The following is a 17,034-nucleotide window of genomic DNA, read 5'->3' on the forward strand; positions in this document are numbered from 1 at the left end:
AGTATTGACTTGATAAACCTTAATTTTTAATTTCTACCAACGACCAAGGCACACGCTAAGCAGTAGATGGATCTACAAGCAGACTGCCAGCATGGATGGAATGGTGATTTCACTCCCTACTTACTGTGAACAGTCCAATACCACTGGTCGACTCTGGATAATTGAATTATTGGCATAGTGGATGTTAAAAAGTCCACCCAGCAAATAGTCTCCATGTAGCTTGAACTCTGAGGATGTACAGGAACACTCGGGCGACACACGACGAAGAAATCCCAGCAGAACCAGGAGAATTGAGAAGTGCTTCATTGCTGTTAACATGTAGCCTTCGGTATGAACTTCACTCTGTAGCAAGCAGCAGCGTGGTCGTACTGTAGATGCACACACCCCCTTTACATGGACCAATTTACATGCATTCATGCATCATTTGACCGGCCATTCTGAAGTCAAACTGGAAGCAAATGTATTTGGACAATCTATAAACCAAAATGATTTAACTACATCAATCTTTGAATGTTGACCTAGATAAGCAATGTTGTGGTCAATACAAATGACTGATTTGATTATCCCGGTGATACAAATGTTGCATGCCGGCATCCTTTTGCAAATCTGTCAACTGCAGACTAAATAGATTTGTCTTCCAAACTCATCACGGAATGCACACAGTTGAAGGGACACAGTCTCTTTAATAGCATTTGAAGTGAAAAAATTACATTTTAAGTTATTAAAATCAAGTTTGTTTTTTATAACTGCAGCACAAGATAAACCAAGAACATGCAATGTCTTCAATGAGAAACATACTAGAAATCTAGAATCCAATTAACCAGTTTCATTAGTTTAAAATAACATAAGATGAATCTAACAGTAATGTGGTTTGAAAAATAAAACAAGTTCAAAAGAATATCAAACAATTAAAATCTTGTAAAATATATATATAAATCCTCAAGACAACCCTTTGAAACGTGATGAATATATTTGTGTTTTTTTTTTTTTACAGGAAAAAATGTTTTGATCCTTCACTACAGTGCCGATCAAGGTATTCCAAAATGTCTCTCTGGTTACCAAAAATACTACCGCACACTTCCCGTCCCCAGCATACTGATAAAAATGCCAAAAAATTTGAGGGGCAGGGAAAAAAAACATGTTCACAACACCCTCCATCCATTTGTTACATTAAAAAGCTCTCAATCTCAATTTTCAAATGTGTCCTCTGCAAAAGAAGAGAAAGATAGAACAATATTTTTGTTTGGAATGATTCGGTTGTTTTTTTTTTTTACCATAAGTTAACACAGAATGGAAGGGTGTACTAGGAATGGACCTCTGCTTTAACACAGTCATTGCTGTGTTTCAGCCAACAATCTTTTGGGGAAAGTAATTGCTAGCGGATTGCAAAGTAGATAAACAATTAATATATTATTTTACAAAGATAATATTGGTACATTACAATATGATTAGAATAAAGAGCCCATTTGAGAATCAATATTAACTGGTACCAGTATGCAAAATGCTAGGTAAAACTACTTGGCAAACAAATGGCTATACAGTACCCCTTCCATAAAATGATCTAAGAATTTAGTTTCCAGGAGTGCTAAATGAGACAGCACTGTATTTCTGTTGAACTACACAAGACGCAAAAGCAGAGGGACTAACGCAAAGGTACTCTACACTACTGGAGGCTAAACAGCACTAAGCTTGAACTACAGTATGCATCACAAAACATTATGAAGCGTATCATAATCATCCATGACCATACATTCTATGAAGAATATGCCAACTCCACTAATGAGTTAATTAATCACCAATCAACAGCCTGCAATTAAGTGTGTAATTTATGAATTATTTTGACAACAAATTGGTTCAATAAGCTAAAGTGAATGGTTATGGTTATCACAGGTATACTAATGTATCTTCCATTCAGTGTAACATAACTACAACTGAGTCCATGAAGTACAGAGGACAATTTTGTGGGACCAAGCCAGTGCAACAGTACACTTGATCACAAGAGAAATATCATTCATAAACGTAAAACTTACATCTTCAATTTCAATTTACACCTAATCGGGTTAATTCATTCTAAACCTAAGGAATTCACAATAAATGTGTTACAAATGAGTAGGTACCATGTCTCAATCAAATGTTGGCATATTTATTTCACTTGGAGACAAAGTTTCAACCAAGGAGTTGGAGGGAGTCATCGTCAATAGTCCACAACTGAATTTTACTGCAATTCCAGTGCCGACCACTCTCAATAACTTTATACTTACCCCATAGGGTTAACAAGGCAAAAGGTGGCACTGTATGTCACCCAACTGGACAAACACAACTGTTCCTAACGGATGACTCGCTCACTCGAACCCCCGTACCCGACAACAAAGGCAGCGTTTCCTGACTAAATCCATCCTGGACACCATCCCTCCCCATCCAACACTGACAACATGGATCAAAACTCTTTTCCGTTTCCTTGTCCCCCCTCACAACCTCTGACCCCTAGTTATCCCATCATTAGATCTTTTTTTAGATTTTTATTGTCTTTTTTTTTTTTAGATAATTTTCATTTTGAATACATTGGGGTTAGATTATGGGTGGAGGTTTTTAACTAGCAAAAGGTTTCCCTGTGTCTTCCTTGCCTCTGTAAGTCCTCTTCCCATGGGTGAAGGGTAGATATCTGTACTTGACCATATGCTGGAAATAGTGGGAGGGAAAAACAGAGTTAGCGGAAAAAAGGGTCAAGGTATTCATTTGTGAAACTGTGTGGGGTGAGGCTTGACATTAAAATGAGTAAGCATCCCTTCATTATCTGCAACGTGGAATTAGGGCCTATGTTAGCATATCGTCTGAGTTGCCGTACCTTGATCTGCCTCTTCATGGTGATGCAGAAAAGCATGATGAAGTACATTACAAGTATTGGCCAGAACACTGGCACGTTGAAGGCTTCAAAGAATGTGCAAATCATGGCAATGACAATGCCTTTTGTTGCTGAATGCCTGCAGAGAGACATAACACAATCATAACAGTCATAACACATTCATAACACAATCATAACAGTCATAACACAGTCATAACGCAATCTTGACACCAAACATTCTACTACCACTGGTAACTAATACACTCAAACCAATGCAGTCAAGCTAGTTGGCAACCATTTTCATTTATTTTAGAGGTACTAATTATTCATTCAGGACCAATTCTTGTAGCTATACAATACACACCATAATACTCTGTCCTAATATCTCACAAAGCTAATCTACCCATAATGGGACCATGCCCCCCCCCCCGGGAAGATTTTGTTTAAAATAACAGCTTTGAAACATGTATTTACAGTGGATTTTAGCATGAGGATAAAGGGATTCATCACAGTCAATGGGAAGCACTGGCATTTGTATTTTCTCTCTGCATCTTTTCAGGTGCTGGTGTCTCTTGTGCTCCTGCTGTTGGTCTCACTTACTGAAACCTATAGCACACTAATAGCTAGCCTCATAATTCAAGTCAGAATGAATTGATTTAGTTTTCGTCTAGTTTTAGTGACAAATATCATTAAGATTTTAGCTGACTCTAAAGTAACAGGTTTAAAGCATTTCTCTAGAAACGTATCCTGTACATCTGGGAAAGCACACTGCGCTTTTCCATTGCACAGCAGAAAAGCAGGCCTGTTATTAGATTCACAGGGAGGATGGGGACACTATGAAACGGTACGAACATGCAGGAGTTTGAGCGAGGAGCAGTCCGCTTGCGATACATCCTTGTGGCCCGAGTCCAGACATTTAAATCCGCCCACTCCACCGAGATCTAATTCTGATACTGTCTGATATCAGGCTATCATCACTGTGGACTAGGATATTTGGTAGAAACAGCCCAAAACATTTTAAAGCCATTTCAAGTTTTTGATTGATTTTCACAGGCTACTATCAGCAGTAGTTTATCGTGGTACAAAATAGATGTATGTAGAGCACCTATTTGAAAGTGAAAGTAAGTCCGTACACAAGCTAAACTGCACTGACTTATAAAACCCCCTCCTCTGTCTTTTTACCATCTAGTTAACGTTACCCATGACATGTTTAGCTAAACGGGCCACTAGCTAGCGTCGTTAGGCTAGCTGACTACAGGTGCTAGCTACTGTAGCAAGACAGCTATAGCTAGCATAGCTAGACGGGAGAACAGGCTCCAAGCACAGAAGCCTTTCTTTTGACAACTCCCCCCATTTCAAAAACGATTGGATCTACACGAATCACAGAAATGACCCATTTCGGATTCAAAACAGCGGATTTCGCCAAAAGGTGAAAAGTTTGCACCCCTTTAAATCAATTAAATAATAAAAATCAAATGCTTTTTCATTCTCTTACACTGTAGGTATAGACATTATATTATAGCCGATCAATATTTGACACTGATTGATTAGTCTAGTCTATTCAGATCCCCATTAGAGACCAGCATGGCAACCCCTAATCTTGTCATAGGAAGAGGGCATATAACCCTGTATCAGTTGGTCACAGGAAGTTACCATTTCCTCTTACAAATGAGGTTTGCATGTGTCACCTGCGGCTCTCACAAAAAAAGAAAAGCTAAGTGAAATGCTCTGTGACGAATGGTTAGGTCTTTAGGGCCTCTCACCAGAATTTGAATTCAGGCAACCTCCTGATGAATGGGCGGAACTCCTCATTCTGCTTGGTGGGAAGGGCGGGGCCTTCATCTAGACGTAAGGGGCAGAGGTCACAGGGTTGAACGGGGGTTACATGAGAGTATGTTGCCAGCACACAAACATTGAGTGAAAAACAGTGATCATAGCATAGAAGAGGCTACACAGAGAGGCTACTGGCAGCACCAAAACAAGGAACATTCTAGACGTGTTTCTATTCTAATGTGTGCTCAGCAAGTTATTTTCTCAGAGGAAGGAAGAATGATTACAATTTAGATAAGCCAAACCACAAATAATATATATATATATAAATATATATATAATACAGAGAATATATATAATACAGAGAATATATATATATAATACAGAGAATATATATCTATAATACAGAGAATATATATATATATATATAATACAGAGTATATATATATATATAATACAGAGTATATATATATATATATATAATACAGAGAATATATATATATATATATATAATACAGAGAATATATATATATATAATACAGAGAATATATATATATATATATAATACAGAGAATATACATTATAATACAGAGAATATATATCTATAATACAGAGAATATATATCTATAATACAGAGAATTCAAACTTGCCTGCATCGTCAAGTAGAGATGGATCCACTTTTGGTGACAGAAAAGCGATGAAGAGGTTGAGATGGTATATTCCCAGAGCATATGTAACTATATACCAACCCTGAAAAAGGAAAGAAAATGCTTAGAATCATGACATCTACAGTAGGCTGCTAAAATGAAATTGAGGCTACTGTTGCATTTTGGGACCATATAGGCCTTGTTCTAACAAAAATAATGTAAACATCCACTCACTGGTATGCTCGCTAATCTGTGTTTGAATAAGTATCATTTCACTCGTGGGATATAAGCAACAAATGTCTGAACGTTGAGTGAAAACATTTTTCTCAGGCTTCACGTGTTAGTAATAGGTGCTTGTTTACCTGTAATATGTACACCCTGATCATATGCATGTAATATGTACACCCTGATCATATACATGTAATATGTACACCCTGATCATATACATGTGTTGGTAATAGGTGCTTGTTTACCTGTAATATGTACACGCTGATCATAAACATGTGTTAGTAATAAATACTTGTTTACCTGTAATATAAACACCCTGATCATGTAGATCAGTGTTTCGCAAACCTTTTTTTCTGGGGACCACTTTTTTTTTCTTTTTTTTAATAACAAACCATCCCGACCCAATTCAATTCATTATCAGAACAATATTCAGTACTATCAAAAACATGCCTCGTTGAAAGTTTGCCAACGCAAAGCTTCAATTCTCACGCGAGCAGGAGCCTGGCTGTTCACACCAGACGTGCATTTTTCCGCTCTGGTCACCAGACGATTCTGCGCTTTATTCACACACATTCGCTCACGGGAAAAATAGACCAGATGCCAAAACTATTGCTACAGTGGAGAAGCTCTCATATGTGGCTCAAAAGACTATGAAAGAAATTCAGTAAATTTAACCGGCGACCCAAATAAAATCTCCTGCAACCCATATATCTACAACACTAATGTAGATGTTAGTAATAGGTGCTTGTTTACCTGTAATATGTACACCCTGATCTTTACATGTAATATGCACACTGATCATGTAATGTTAGTAATAGGTGCTTCTTACTATGTATCTAATCTGTACGCCCTGTTGATGTAGATGTTAGTAACAGTCGATTGTTTACCTGTAATATGGACCCTGATCATGTAGATCTATTAGTAATAGGTGCTTGTTTACCTGTTATATGTACACCCCGATTGTGTTAATAGGTGCTTCTTTACCTGTAATATGTACACCCTGATCATGTAGATGCCGGTCAGGAGCAGTGTGGTTGCCCATCGTACAATTGAGAACGGTGTTGACTTGTCCAGCCACGACTGATAGATCTGTATGGGACACGACAGACAGTGGACATCAGCAGGAGAAAATAGACAATATAATGGCTCCCTAAAATGTATTATCTTATCCATCGAATATCCTCTTTCAATGTGGGATTACAATGATGCTGGCTGAGCGCCCAATGACTGCCTTAGTCAAAACATTCACATTGGTCTTCTTCATTTATTGGCCGGGTTTCCCGAAACCTTCTTAGCGCTAAGAAGCTCTGAGTCTTCTTAAGGCTCCCGTTTGCTTGTTTCGGGAGCCTTAAGAAGACTCAAAGAGCTTCTTAGCGCCAAGAAGGTTTTCGAGAAACGCGGCCATTATCTTTAACATTTTGATGAGATCCAGAAGCTTTGCTGCAACCAGTACCTGTCCAAGCCGCGTGAAAAAGCTTCCGATTACAGATGGCTTCCCATGGATCGATTCACCAGCACTGTCCCCTTCTGACATTCTGTCTGTGGAAACAAGCATATCCATCAGTCATCATCGGTGTCCATTTCCATCAGTCATCATCGGTGTCCAGTCCCTAGTCCCTTAGGCTATGTGAGCTGATTTGGGCCCCAATAGAAGGGTTTGCATGAGGTGCTATTCTTTCATCATGACGTTAATCTGAAGATACTGCTCTCTCAACAGCTGGTGTGCTGCAAACGACAAATATTTCTAAGCAAGGACAAAGAGGAGGTGCGAAATCAAGCACGACCATCACAAAAGTGGTAGTTAAACTGTCCACATTTCTAGTTTGTAAATGGTAAATGAGTGTGTCGATAGGGACATTGAGAATGTGTTGCTCTATCCGGGAAATGTTACACTGTACTAGATATTTCTGTATAGTATACTGTATACTAGATATTTCTGTATAGTATACTGTATACTAGATATTTCTGTATAGTATACTGTATACTAGATATTTCTGTATAGTATACTGTATACTTGATATTTCTGTATAGTATACTGTATACTTGATATTTCTGTATAGTATACTGTATACTAGATATTCCAGTAAAGTCTGGACTGGTAGCTACAAGCCGGTTAGCTTACATGAGCTGCAATCAATTCATTCATAGTTAAGATATAACCCAGTAGCTGGTTACTAGACTCGTAAACTTAAATCCCTAGTTAACATTAACTTAATAGCATAACCCACATAAAAAATATAGTTAACCTTAGCTCGCTTACATTAGCTAACCATGTTACTGGAGAATGGCTAAGTTAGGTAGCTAACTACAATAGATGACTAAATGTGTAAACCAGCTAGCTATCATGTTATATAACATGACATTGGCACAACTGCTCCATCAGTCCTGCCTCGACATTGCTAGTAGCTAACTCAGCTCTTTCATGCCCGGATATCGACCAACGTTAGCTAGCTAATACAGACCTAGCCTCACACGCTAGCTGATTAGCATACGTTAGCATACCCCTGCTAGCTAAGGGAATATAGATATGTGGCATTGTAGACACTGAGTCAGACTGGTGATTGGATCGGACCAGAGAGCTTTGGGCTAACGTTTGCTTTTCATGTCATATTCAGATCATGTCTCCCTGCCTCCAAAACGATGATAGCTAAGGTTAGCATGCTAGCTAGCTAAGGTTACACCCCGGTTGGTCACACTAGACTGGCCATTATCCACGGCGAGTGTTTATATAAATAAAGCTTTGATTGATTGATTGAGGTTCTGAGTGAGGGTGGGGGACCACACGTTTACTCGCTATGTAGTCTCTTTCCCCCTAGAATGGGTCTGAAAACGTTAGCATACATGCTAGTAAACGTTCGTTTGCTTTGCAAATATCCAAGCAAATCGATTATCTCCCTTCCCCCAAGTTTGTTACCTTGTCTGGGTTTTGTAGTTCTCAAATAAACGGGGCTGATACAACAAGCTGCGAAGCGATGCGTGATAAACTACATTTCCCAATGTCAGTTGTGATTACAGTGAAAAGTGACATGTAGTCCATTTTGCCAATCTCTACATCTGTTATCAAGGCGTCGATTGGTAATTGAACTACAACCCCCAGCATCCACCTGAAATATCTGACAACTCATTTCCGGAGAAACGGCTCTTTAGATGGAAACGGAGATGCTAGTGATGTTAGCTAGCGAGCTAGCGTTAGGTATGTAGTCACATTCCTACGAATTCTATCCGACTATAACGTTGGTTTAGGTATTTCAATTATACAAAGATAAGACCCCTCCTATCTGCAATCATATTGAGAGACAAATCACTGAATGACAGGGTTATTTCTTACCTGATACGGCCGCTGTGTCACTCGGCTACCTAACTAGCTACCTCTCGTGCAGGCTAGTGAACGGAACACGTCACTACTTCCGCAAGTTCTTCCTTGGAACAGGCGAGACTAGTAGAGCTCCGAACAGGCGAGACTAGTAGAGCTCCGAACAGGCCTAGACCACGAGTCCCAGAACAAGATGATGATGATGATGATGAGGAGGAGGGGGGGGGGATTAAAAAAAAAAACACTAGGCTACTTGCTTGCTGTTAATAATCTAACTGTAAAGGCAACCCCGATGTATGCGCCCTATGTCCCAGGGTGTCTGAATTTCACATGCCAAGCTGGAGTAGGACACAAGACCTGGAGTGGAGTCACTGGAGCCGCGTGTTTCATTTTATGAACTGCAGTAACCTCGCGTGAAGCCTGGTTTCCATTCACTGTCAGATTCAGATCCTGTCTAGAGCCTTCCTCCAAAACGATAGTCACGTATTGTAACCTTAGTCCTAACTAGCTACGTTCACTGAAAAAAAAAAAAAGAGAAACTGCGGCCAGTCAGAGTAACAGGGGTGCCCTTATATAAGGACTGCTAGCCCAGCCATCTTCTCCTAAGCTGAAAATGTCAGAGAGCAGACTGGGGTTCAACAAAGCTGACCTGTGAGCTGGGGCTCACAGCCATACAGGAGAATGGCCTCCACTGTGGCGTCGAAGAGGTGGAGCTTAGTTTCACAGGGGGGATTGGATTTCCACACGTTGCCCATGCCGTTTCGAGCTCTCCACGTGAGCGCCTTCCTCACATTGAGGTCGTGTTGAGTTGACCTAAGAGCCCAGGAATTTGAAGTCCTCACCTTCCTTCAGAGCAGTACCTTCAGCTGTCATCAATTTTCTTGGCGTTAAGACCAAGACCCACCTTGGCACATTCCTTTTCCCCTCTGGTCAGGAGCTCTTGTGTTTGCCTCACATGATTAGATATCAGGCTGATGTCGTCGGCGTAGTCCAGGTCTGTTAGGACTACAGCGGAATACCTTCTCCACTTCCTAGGTGTTATAGTGAAGCGGAGATCCTCCATCTTCCCTGGATTGCCTGCCTCAGTGCGTAGTCCAGGGCTATTATAAAGAGAAAGGGTGCGAGGGTGTCCCCTTGTAACACTCCCGCCATGGTGTCAAAATCCTCCGCCGTCCGGTGTCACAACCCTTGCCCTTGTGTTCGAATACATGATCCCTAAGGCCTGAAGTAAACTGGGGGGAACACCTCTGTGTATTGAGTCAAATGCCTTTTTGAAATCAATAAAGCACAGTACCTCTGTCATGTTGTTCTTTTTCACCTCCTCGTAGATCCTCCTTAGGGCTAAGATCTGAGTTACTGTGGACCTCTCCCCTCTCAAAGCCATTCTGGTTCTCTCTCAAGTGTGGGTCGATACAATGATACAGGTCAGGCGGATGCCGCGGTAGTTGCTTTGAGAGATGCCGGCTTTAGGCGCTGGGATGACGTTGGAGAGAGACCATATATCAGGCTTGTTCTTTTTCATTAGCACAAGGTTGCAGATGTCCAGGATGATGTAATCAAGGTTGCAGTTCTTAAAGACCTCTGGGGGAATGCAGTCTGGTCCAGCACTCGTTCCCTGCTTCAGAGTGGATTTCACCCTGGTGAGCTGTAAAGGGGCCATCGTCAATATTGAGATATTTGAGGACCGCAGGTATCTCCTCCTCTGCTTCCTCCACTGTCGGGTGGGTGCCTAGGAGGTTCCTGAAGTGAGTGAACCAGGAGTTCACCCTCTCCGCTGGGCTGTTGCCTGCGACTCGGCCTTCCTTTACCCTCTTTCTTCCAATCATCTGGTTAATGACCTTCCAGGCCACCGTATCGTTGCTCCCTTCGGGCTGCCTCCACCCTAGCGCACCTTTTCCCTCAGCTCCTCCTCTCTGATCTCATCACAGGTATCGAGGAGCTGTTGCTTTGCATCATTCATTGCCAATTCACTGACCCATACTCTTCTCTTGGTCAAGACGTCGGCGAGCCTTCTCAACTCTTTCCTGTGCAGCTACAACCTCCGGATGCCTGGACCTTGGGGAAGCTCTGGTCCTCTCCACCACTGGCACACACTTCCTGGTTGCCTCCACATGTGCTGCTACAAACCATTACTATGTACATTGTATTAGGACCTTCCTCCGCGTCCAGCAGTTGGAAGCGATTTCTCACCTCCACTCCCAGATAGCAAGCAGATGTGTAATGATTCTGGGCCATATATGGGCCGGAACTAAGCCACACGGGCCAGATCTGGCCTGTATATGGCCCAGATCCGCGTGCTATCTGGGCTGTGTATCTGGCCTGAAGGTCCGGTCTTACTGAGAAAGTCTTCCAGTCATGCCGGGTTTTCAGGTTTGGGCGACACGGCACTCGTCTGGGACCTGAGGTATGTAGAAATGTATGTAGCTGATTCATGCATTCGCTGATTGTCTAGATAGATGACTGTGCAGATTTCCTGTGGAATATTATTAATACAAGCCCCCTACTGGCCAATTTCCCTAGATTACATGTGTGGGGCAGCTGTGGCCCAGGAGGTAGAGTGGGTCGTCCAATGACTGCAGGGTTGCCGGTTCGAATCCCGGCTCCTCTCTCCACATCTCCACAAGTGTCCTTGGGTAAGACACTGAACCCCAATGAACAGGCTTGCACCTTGCATGGCAGCTGCTGCCATTGGTGTGTGAATGTGTGTGTGAATGAGAGGCCATTGTAAAGTGCTTCGGATAAAATCGCTATGTACACTAAGTGCAGTTATGATCTGGAAGTAGGATACTCGTACTCAGAGATAATGGACCGTTCCCTCTTGAGAGTGTTGTGGCAAATTCCCCTACCCCTTAGCCTAACCTTAACCACTCGCCATTGGGTACCTAAACTTAGCTGTCACTGTTAAAAATGGACACAGGGTCATGTAGTGGGCGTATCATGTAGAAGGCGTGTCCTGTAGCACTGTGGACCTGCAGACAGACCTGCTTGCATTTCACAGGCAGATCAAGCTGGTGTCAAGCTGGAGCAGGACACACACAAGACCTGGAGCGGAGTCACTCGAATGGAACTCACTTCTCTGGAGTTACTGGAATGGAGTTGTTTATAGTAGCGTATTGTATGAGTAAATTATTATTTTTTATCGCATGAAACATGCAATGATGCACATCAATAGCTTTTGTAAGGAATTTGTTGAGTTATATGGGCACGGGCCCTGATGGGCACTTCTCTAGTGCTCTGAGAACCAACATACAGTAGGCCCATCTATCTCAGAGCATGTGCTTGATTGAGTTCAGCGTTGAGGTTCAGTCAAGTTAATTAAGGAAACAAATTTAAATTAAAAATGCAAGATTAGGGAAAAAAGTTTATACAAAAAGTTTCATAGCAATATCTTGCAAAATCATTTGAAATAATTTCTTGAACTTCAATTATGGAATTGTTATAGCTTGGTACAAGTAGTCAGTGATACAAGGATAACATATGAATATAGTAGCCTAGCCTTTCCAGACAGGCTAACATTGACGCCATTGACTTTTTGGGGGTCTAGGATGAGGCTTAAGCCTCAACCTGTCGGTATCACATAGGCCTAGTTGTAAATGATTTCATTTGTATGGGTTCAATAATTCACAGGCTGTATTGTTTTCTATTTAAAGAAATGTCCAATTCCCATAATAGTTTGTACTTCTATAAAGCATACATTTTAATATGAATGATTTACAAGAAGAAGAAAAAACACTTTACATGTACACTGTAGACCTACAACCTCAAATAGGAACATTGATATGAACATTGGTACTTATCTTTCATTAACAAAACATGAAATATTAACAAGAAATATCCTAACAAAATGACAATCCACCATTTACAAATTGATATGATATAATACTGATTATAAGCACACATAACATGAAATTATTTTTTTGTCTCCGTAAAGCAGTAAAGTGCTTTATTTTGTTTCCAGTTCTGTGTAACAGAGGGTCTTTGTGGCTGTGTAGTATGCACTGTTTCGGACATTGGATTATTTCAAATGTGTATTTACAAATACATTTAACCATTTACTCCGCCATAAAGCAATGGCCAGAGCTATAGGTTCCCTATCTACCACATTGGAACAGCTGAACACGTACTGATAATAAATCATGTTCCAATTCAATTCATCTCAAAAGCACATTTGAGTCAATACACACAAACAAGTGCCAGGTGATACATTGTTACAGTTAACCTGTGAACAAAACAAACTGTCATCGATATGAAGACCTTGTCCTGCAAGGCTCTGAATACAACCGAACAAAGGAGAGGATATCATATCAGTTATGTTTACAAATGACTAAACACATCAAATGCAGGGATTATTCCGTTTCCAAAATTGTGTTGGATTGTAAAACTCAAGAGTTAAACAAAACTCCTCAATCTAAGAACTTATTTCTGAATGGATTCTGAGTGTTATCCGTAGCCTGCTTCTTTAATACTTGCCCTGTGTCCTTAAACAGAATTAATTTAACACGGACAGTATGTTCCTAATTATAAAAATCATTATTTTGATTCAGATACCTATGTCTTAATCTTCACTGCTGTGTAAATATCAGTTTGATCTCATTTGAAATGCTCAGTTTGTTCACTAGGTGAAAAGATGGGAAATATTGGGATTTTACTATTACTGTTCTAGGCTGTGACTCTCTTTCTGCTAACATTGTTCAACAAATACGTACCAGCTTCCGTTTTCTATCCTGTATATATAACTGTAATACTGCTTTTAAAATTGTCACACTATTCCAGACAACGGATACATATATCAATTTAAATACAGTAGTAGTTTGTTGGACCCACACAACCTACAGTAGTATCCACAACGAGCTAGGCCTCTGATACACACTTCTGATACACCAGGGGGCAAGATTAGTCACCAAGTGTTTTGTGTTGAAAAGTGAACTCTTCACTTCATTCAATTGTTCTAACCCTAGAGGTGTGTTTGCATTCAGATTTCAAGTCAGCTACATTTCATTGTGTGACAAGTTATCACTCCATTAGGAATCTGAATACCCATGAGAATGTATTTTTATACACAAACGTTGACCACAAATGTAATATAGATTTTACAGATTTTACACATATTTACACTTGAAAAAAACAATAAATAAGTGAACTTAAGATCTACTTCTGCGGACAACGGAAGCTCAATTTTTCCCTCCACCCGTACAGCCATAAGCATCAGCTAAATGTTGATTTCCCCTAAATAATTGACACTCCGTGCTGCCTAATAGTTATTCTGAGAATATGGGAGGGGGTTCTAGATTTTATCCAGTACAATCTTTGCTACTCAACCTTGCAACAGACTTGCCATAATGCCATTGTGTCAAAAGCACAGTTTAAAGTCCAGGTTTCCTGTCACAATTAATCTGTCTCAAATGCAACACAACTGTATCACAATTGTATATCCGTTTGCCTCTTCTCACTAGCCATGGATGGGACATCAATGCTGGATTGTTCAAGCGCAATAGTTAAAACTCGAGAAGTGCATTAAATGTTAAACAATGTCCCCCATAATTATGGGAAATAAAAAATAAAAAATACCCCAGGCCCTGCAAAGTACACAAACATTTAAAACACATCCTCAACTGTTTGTTCACTGAGAGAGTCCCTCTCTCTCACGCTCAGTGGACATCACTTTCCATGAACTCCTCCTTGATGGAGTGCTTGCGCGAGACTTTGCAGTCGGGCATGTCGAAGCCGAAGTCGGCCCACTCGTCGTTGCCGGCCACCGCCGGTGGACCGGCGCCAGGCCGGTTGGGAATGGTGATGGTGTGACGCACGCGGAAGTGCACGGCCTCCATGACGCGCTGTCGCTGGAGCTCGCCGCCGCCGCCGATGGCCATGGCGGTGGCGGCCATGTTGCTGCTGGAGCGGAGGAGCTGCTGGCCGTGGTAGTCGTGGTGATGTGGGGGGGCGCCTTGTTTCATGTCCTGCAGGCCTCGCCAGATGGCCAGGCGGTACTGCTCTGGGATCTTCAGAGCTCCCAGGTCCTGGGGTCGGAGGGGAAGGTGATGACAGACGGACGAGTCACGGTGAAGACGAGAGAACAGGTTAGGGACAGCTTAGGGTTAGATCAACTACTGTACTTAACGTACATGGCTACATAGTACAACAGTAGCATAAGAGGAATCCACGCGCATCAACCAAAGTGCGACAGGTTCTCGACAAAAATAAATAAACTAAAGACAGAGAGAATGTCTGTACCCTGTATGTAGCTCTCAAGGTGAGTTTTAATAAATGGGGCACAAAGTTTCGTCCAAAATGGCCCAGATAGCAAGCGGATCTGGGCCATATATGGGCTGGAACTAAACCACAAGGGCCAGATCTGGCCTGTATATGGCCCAGATCCGCTTGCTATCTGGGAGGCCATTTTGGCCGAAACATTGTGCCCCATTTATTAAAACTCACCGTGGGAGCTACATACAGTGTGCGGACATTCTCTCTGTCCTTACAAAGTACAACAGAACATGTTGTGCGTCAAAGCGCGGGCGGGAGAGCGAGGATACTGAGGTAATAATGAAGCTATTACCTCCATGGACAGAGTCTGGAGGTGGTAGATGCTCTGCAGGCCCTGGGACGTGAAGTAGTCGATGCAGTTCTGGCAGCCCAGACTGGTTAGAAAACTGTGGAGAGAGAAACAGCGCTATTTAGACCAAGTTTACTTTTGAATCCCAGACACCGATGCTCCTGTGCAGATTCAATTAACTGGGACAGGTCAGGTAGAAGAAGCAGTATGGTGGTAGCTCAGATTTCTCAATTCATTTCTCAATTCATTCCCGTCATATTCTCTTAGATGCTGATGCTGAGTGTTTCCATGTAAGGAATGCTTATAAAAAAGACCTTTGAATTGTCTGACTGTCTACTTTTACAGAAGCAAATCAATGCTTGGGTAACCCATGAAGAATATATAATACAAATGGCAAATAGTCAAAAACAGAGGGGTCTAAGTCAAAATGATTTCCCATGTTAATTACTGTAATTAATGATATGAATGTAAATCATTAAATGCATGCAGTTGTATTAATGATTCTTAAAGCCGTTTTGATTGAATCAAATCCTTTATTATAAATACATCAATAAAAAAGTATTGCCACATACAATTTAAACAAAACAAAAGCAGGAAAAGACAATGACCCATATTCATTTCAAAGCTAGTGAGTTTTCTCTGGGTACATAATGCAGGACACTGCCAAATCCAGGCCTTTACAATATGACAAAACAAACGTCTTGAGTCATGCTTTCGCATCAAAACATCTCAAAAATAAGTAAATAAATAACAGTTTTTGAACGGAACATGATCAGACTATCCTATGTTCTGGTGTCATGTCCAAAAACCAGGAGTTTAAAGCTACGATAAGGGCACAGGGTTTCTTCCTAGTCACATGGTCAGGTCATTTCCTGGTCATTTCCTGGTCCTACACACTAAATGGATGACCATAATGCTGAGATAAGATGACAGGAAAAGATGGATAAGCTGCTTTAGTAGGTGCGCATTGTAGGTATGAGAATGAACAGTATAGAACATAGAATTGGAAATGTTGAACCAGTTGGATTTTGCCAGACCAAAGTAATGGAATAAAGACTTGTTAAACCTTGATGGGCATAATAGTAGCCCCTGTTTCATTTCATCTGCAGTTTCACACACATATGGAAGTATACGTGTCTTTGTGCTCATTGAATGCAATGATACAGTCAATTATGCAGGACCTGCCATACTGTTGGCGTAGCCATACTGTGGGCGTGGCCATAAACTAAAACAAACTGCCCTCAGTTCTGGAAGCAAACGTTCCAACGGAGCAACATTCTAAATTCCATTATTATATAATTTGGCACTGCTGGTGCCAACAAGGCACTAGTGAAAACCAACTCAAACCCAGATGGTCAACATATGAGTATCTATGTCTCTGATTGGCTAGTTTGGCTTGTGCCAGTGGGAGAGGAGGAGGAGTGTCATTGGAGGGTGAGGTACCTGACAAGGCTGGGGTCAGGGTTATACGGAGGGGGTGGGGTGCAGTGTGATGCAGACACCATGGACTGGCCACTGTGTACCCCGTTCATGTCACCGTTGGACTGCATGTGGTGACTGTTGAGCATGTTGGCGCCTGAAACGGGAGAGGTTCAATCAGGTTCAATCCGTAATAAATACGACAGGACGTCAATCGATAGTTTTGCCTTTTTTTTCGTCCAGAATTTGGACAAATGGTAAT

General features: G+C 41.4%; 2 protein-coding genes across 4 annotated transcripts in view; both read right to left on the minus strand.

Annotated features, from left to right (window-relative positions):
- Positions 1-674: 674 nt before the first annotated feature.
- On the minus strand, positions 675-8,883 carry rer1 (retention in endoplasmic reticulum sorting receptor 1). 2 transcript variants are annotated; one of them, XM_084461753.1, is made up of 8 exons: positions 8,816-8,883; positions 6,941-7,026; positions 6,472-6,576; positions 5,263-5,362; positions 4,606-4,684; positions 2,846-2,981; positions 2,625-2,679; positions 675-1,207 (listed from the first exon to the last, which is right to left on the minus strand). In XM_084461753.1, exons 2-8 carry the CDS (start codon positions 7,019-7,021, stop codon positions 1,188-1,190), a joined length of 576 nt encoding a protein of 191 aa, XP_084317879.1. In that variant the 5' UTR covers positions 7,022-7,026; positions 8,816-8,883; the 3' UTR covers positions 675-1,187. The 2 variants fall into 2 exon arrangements, with proteins under 2 accessions (XP_084317879.1, XP_084317878.1); XM_084461752.1 differs by lacking the exon at positions 675-1,207 and having other exon boundaries at positions 1,209-2,679.
- Positions 8,884-14,448: 5,565 nt separating this feature from the next.
- Positions 14,449-17,034, minus strand: part of tp73 (tumor protein p73) — a gene marked incomplete at both ends in the record, with an annotated part of 30,199 nt that continues 27,613 nt past the window's right edge. For both annotated transcript variants that reach the window (XM_084461604.1, XM_084461605.1), the window contains 3 exons: positions 14,449-14,817; positions 15,357-15,450; positions 16,797-16,929. In XM_084461604.1, the coding sequence (XP_084317730.1) occupies positions 14,449-14,817; positions 15,357-15,450; positions 16,797-16,929 (596 nt within the window). The remainder of the gene's footprint in view (positions 14,818-15,356; positions 15,451-16,796; positions 16,930-17,034) is intronic.

This window comes from Borostomias antarcticus (genome assembly GCF_949987555.1).
Source record: "Borostomias antarcticus genome assembly, chromosome: 3".
NCBI classification, from domain to species: Eukaryota; Metazoa; Chordata; class Actinopteri; order Stomiiformes; family Stomiidae; genus Borostomias; species Borostomias antarcticus.

Excerpts from the sequence above, each read along its gene's own strand:
- rer1 (XM_084461752.1), bottom strand. The coding sequence starts at position 7,021 with ATGTCAGAAGGGGACAGTGCTGGTGAATCGATCCATGGGAAGCCATCT. Across the intron at positions 5,363-6,471 it reads TCAGGGTGTACATATTACAG|GGTTGGTATATAGTTACATA; the intron begins GTAAAGAAGCAC and ends TTCCTTTTTCAG. Across the intron at positions 2,680-2,845 it reads CCATGAAGAGGCAGATCAAG|CATATGGTCAAGTACAGATA; the intron begins GTACGGCAACTC and ends CACTATTTCCAG.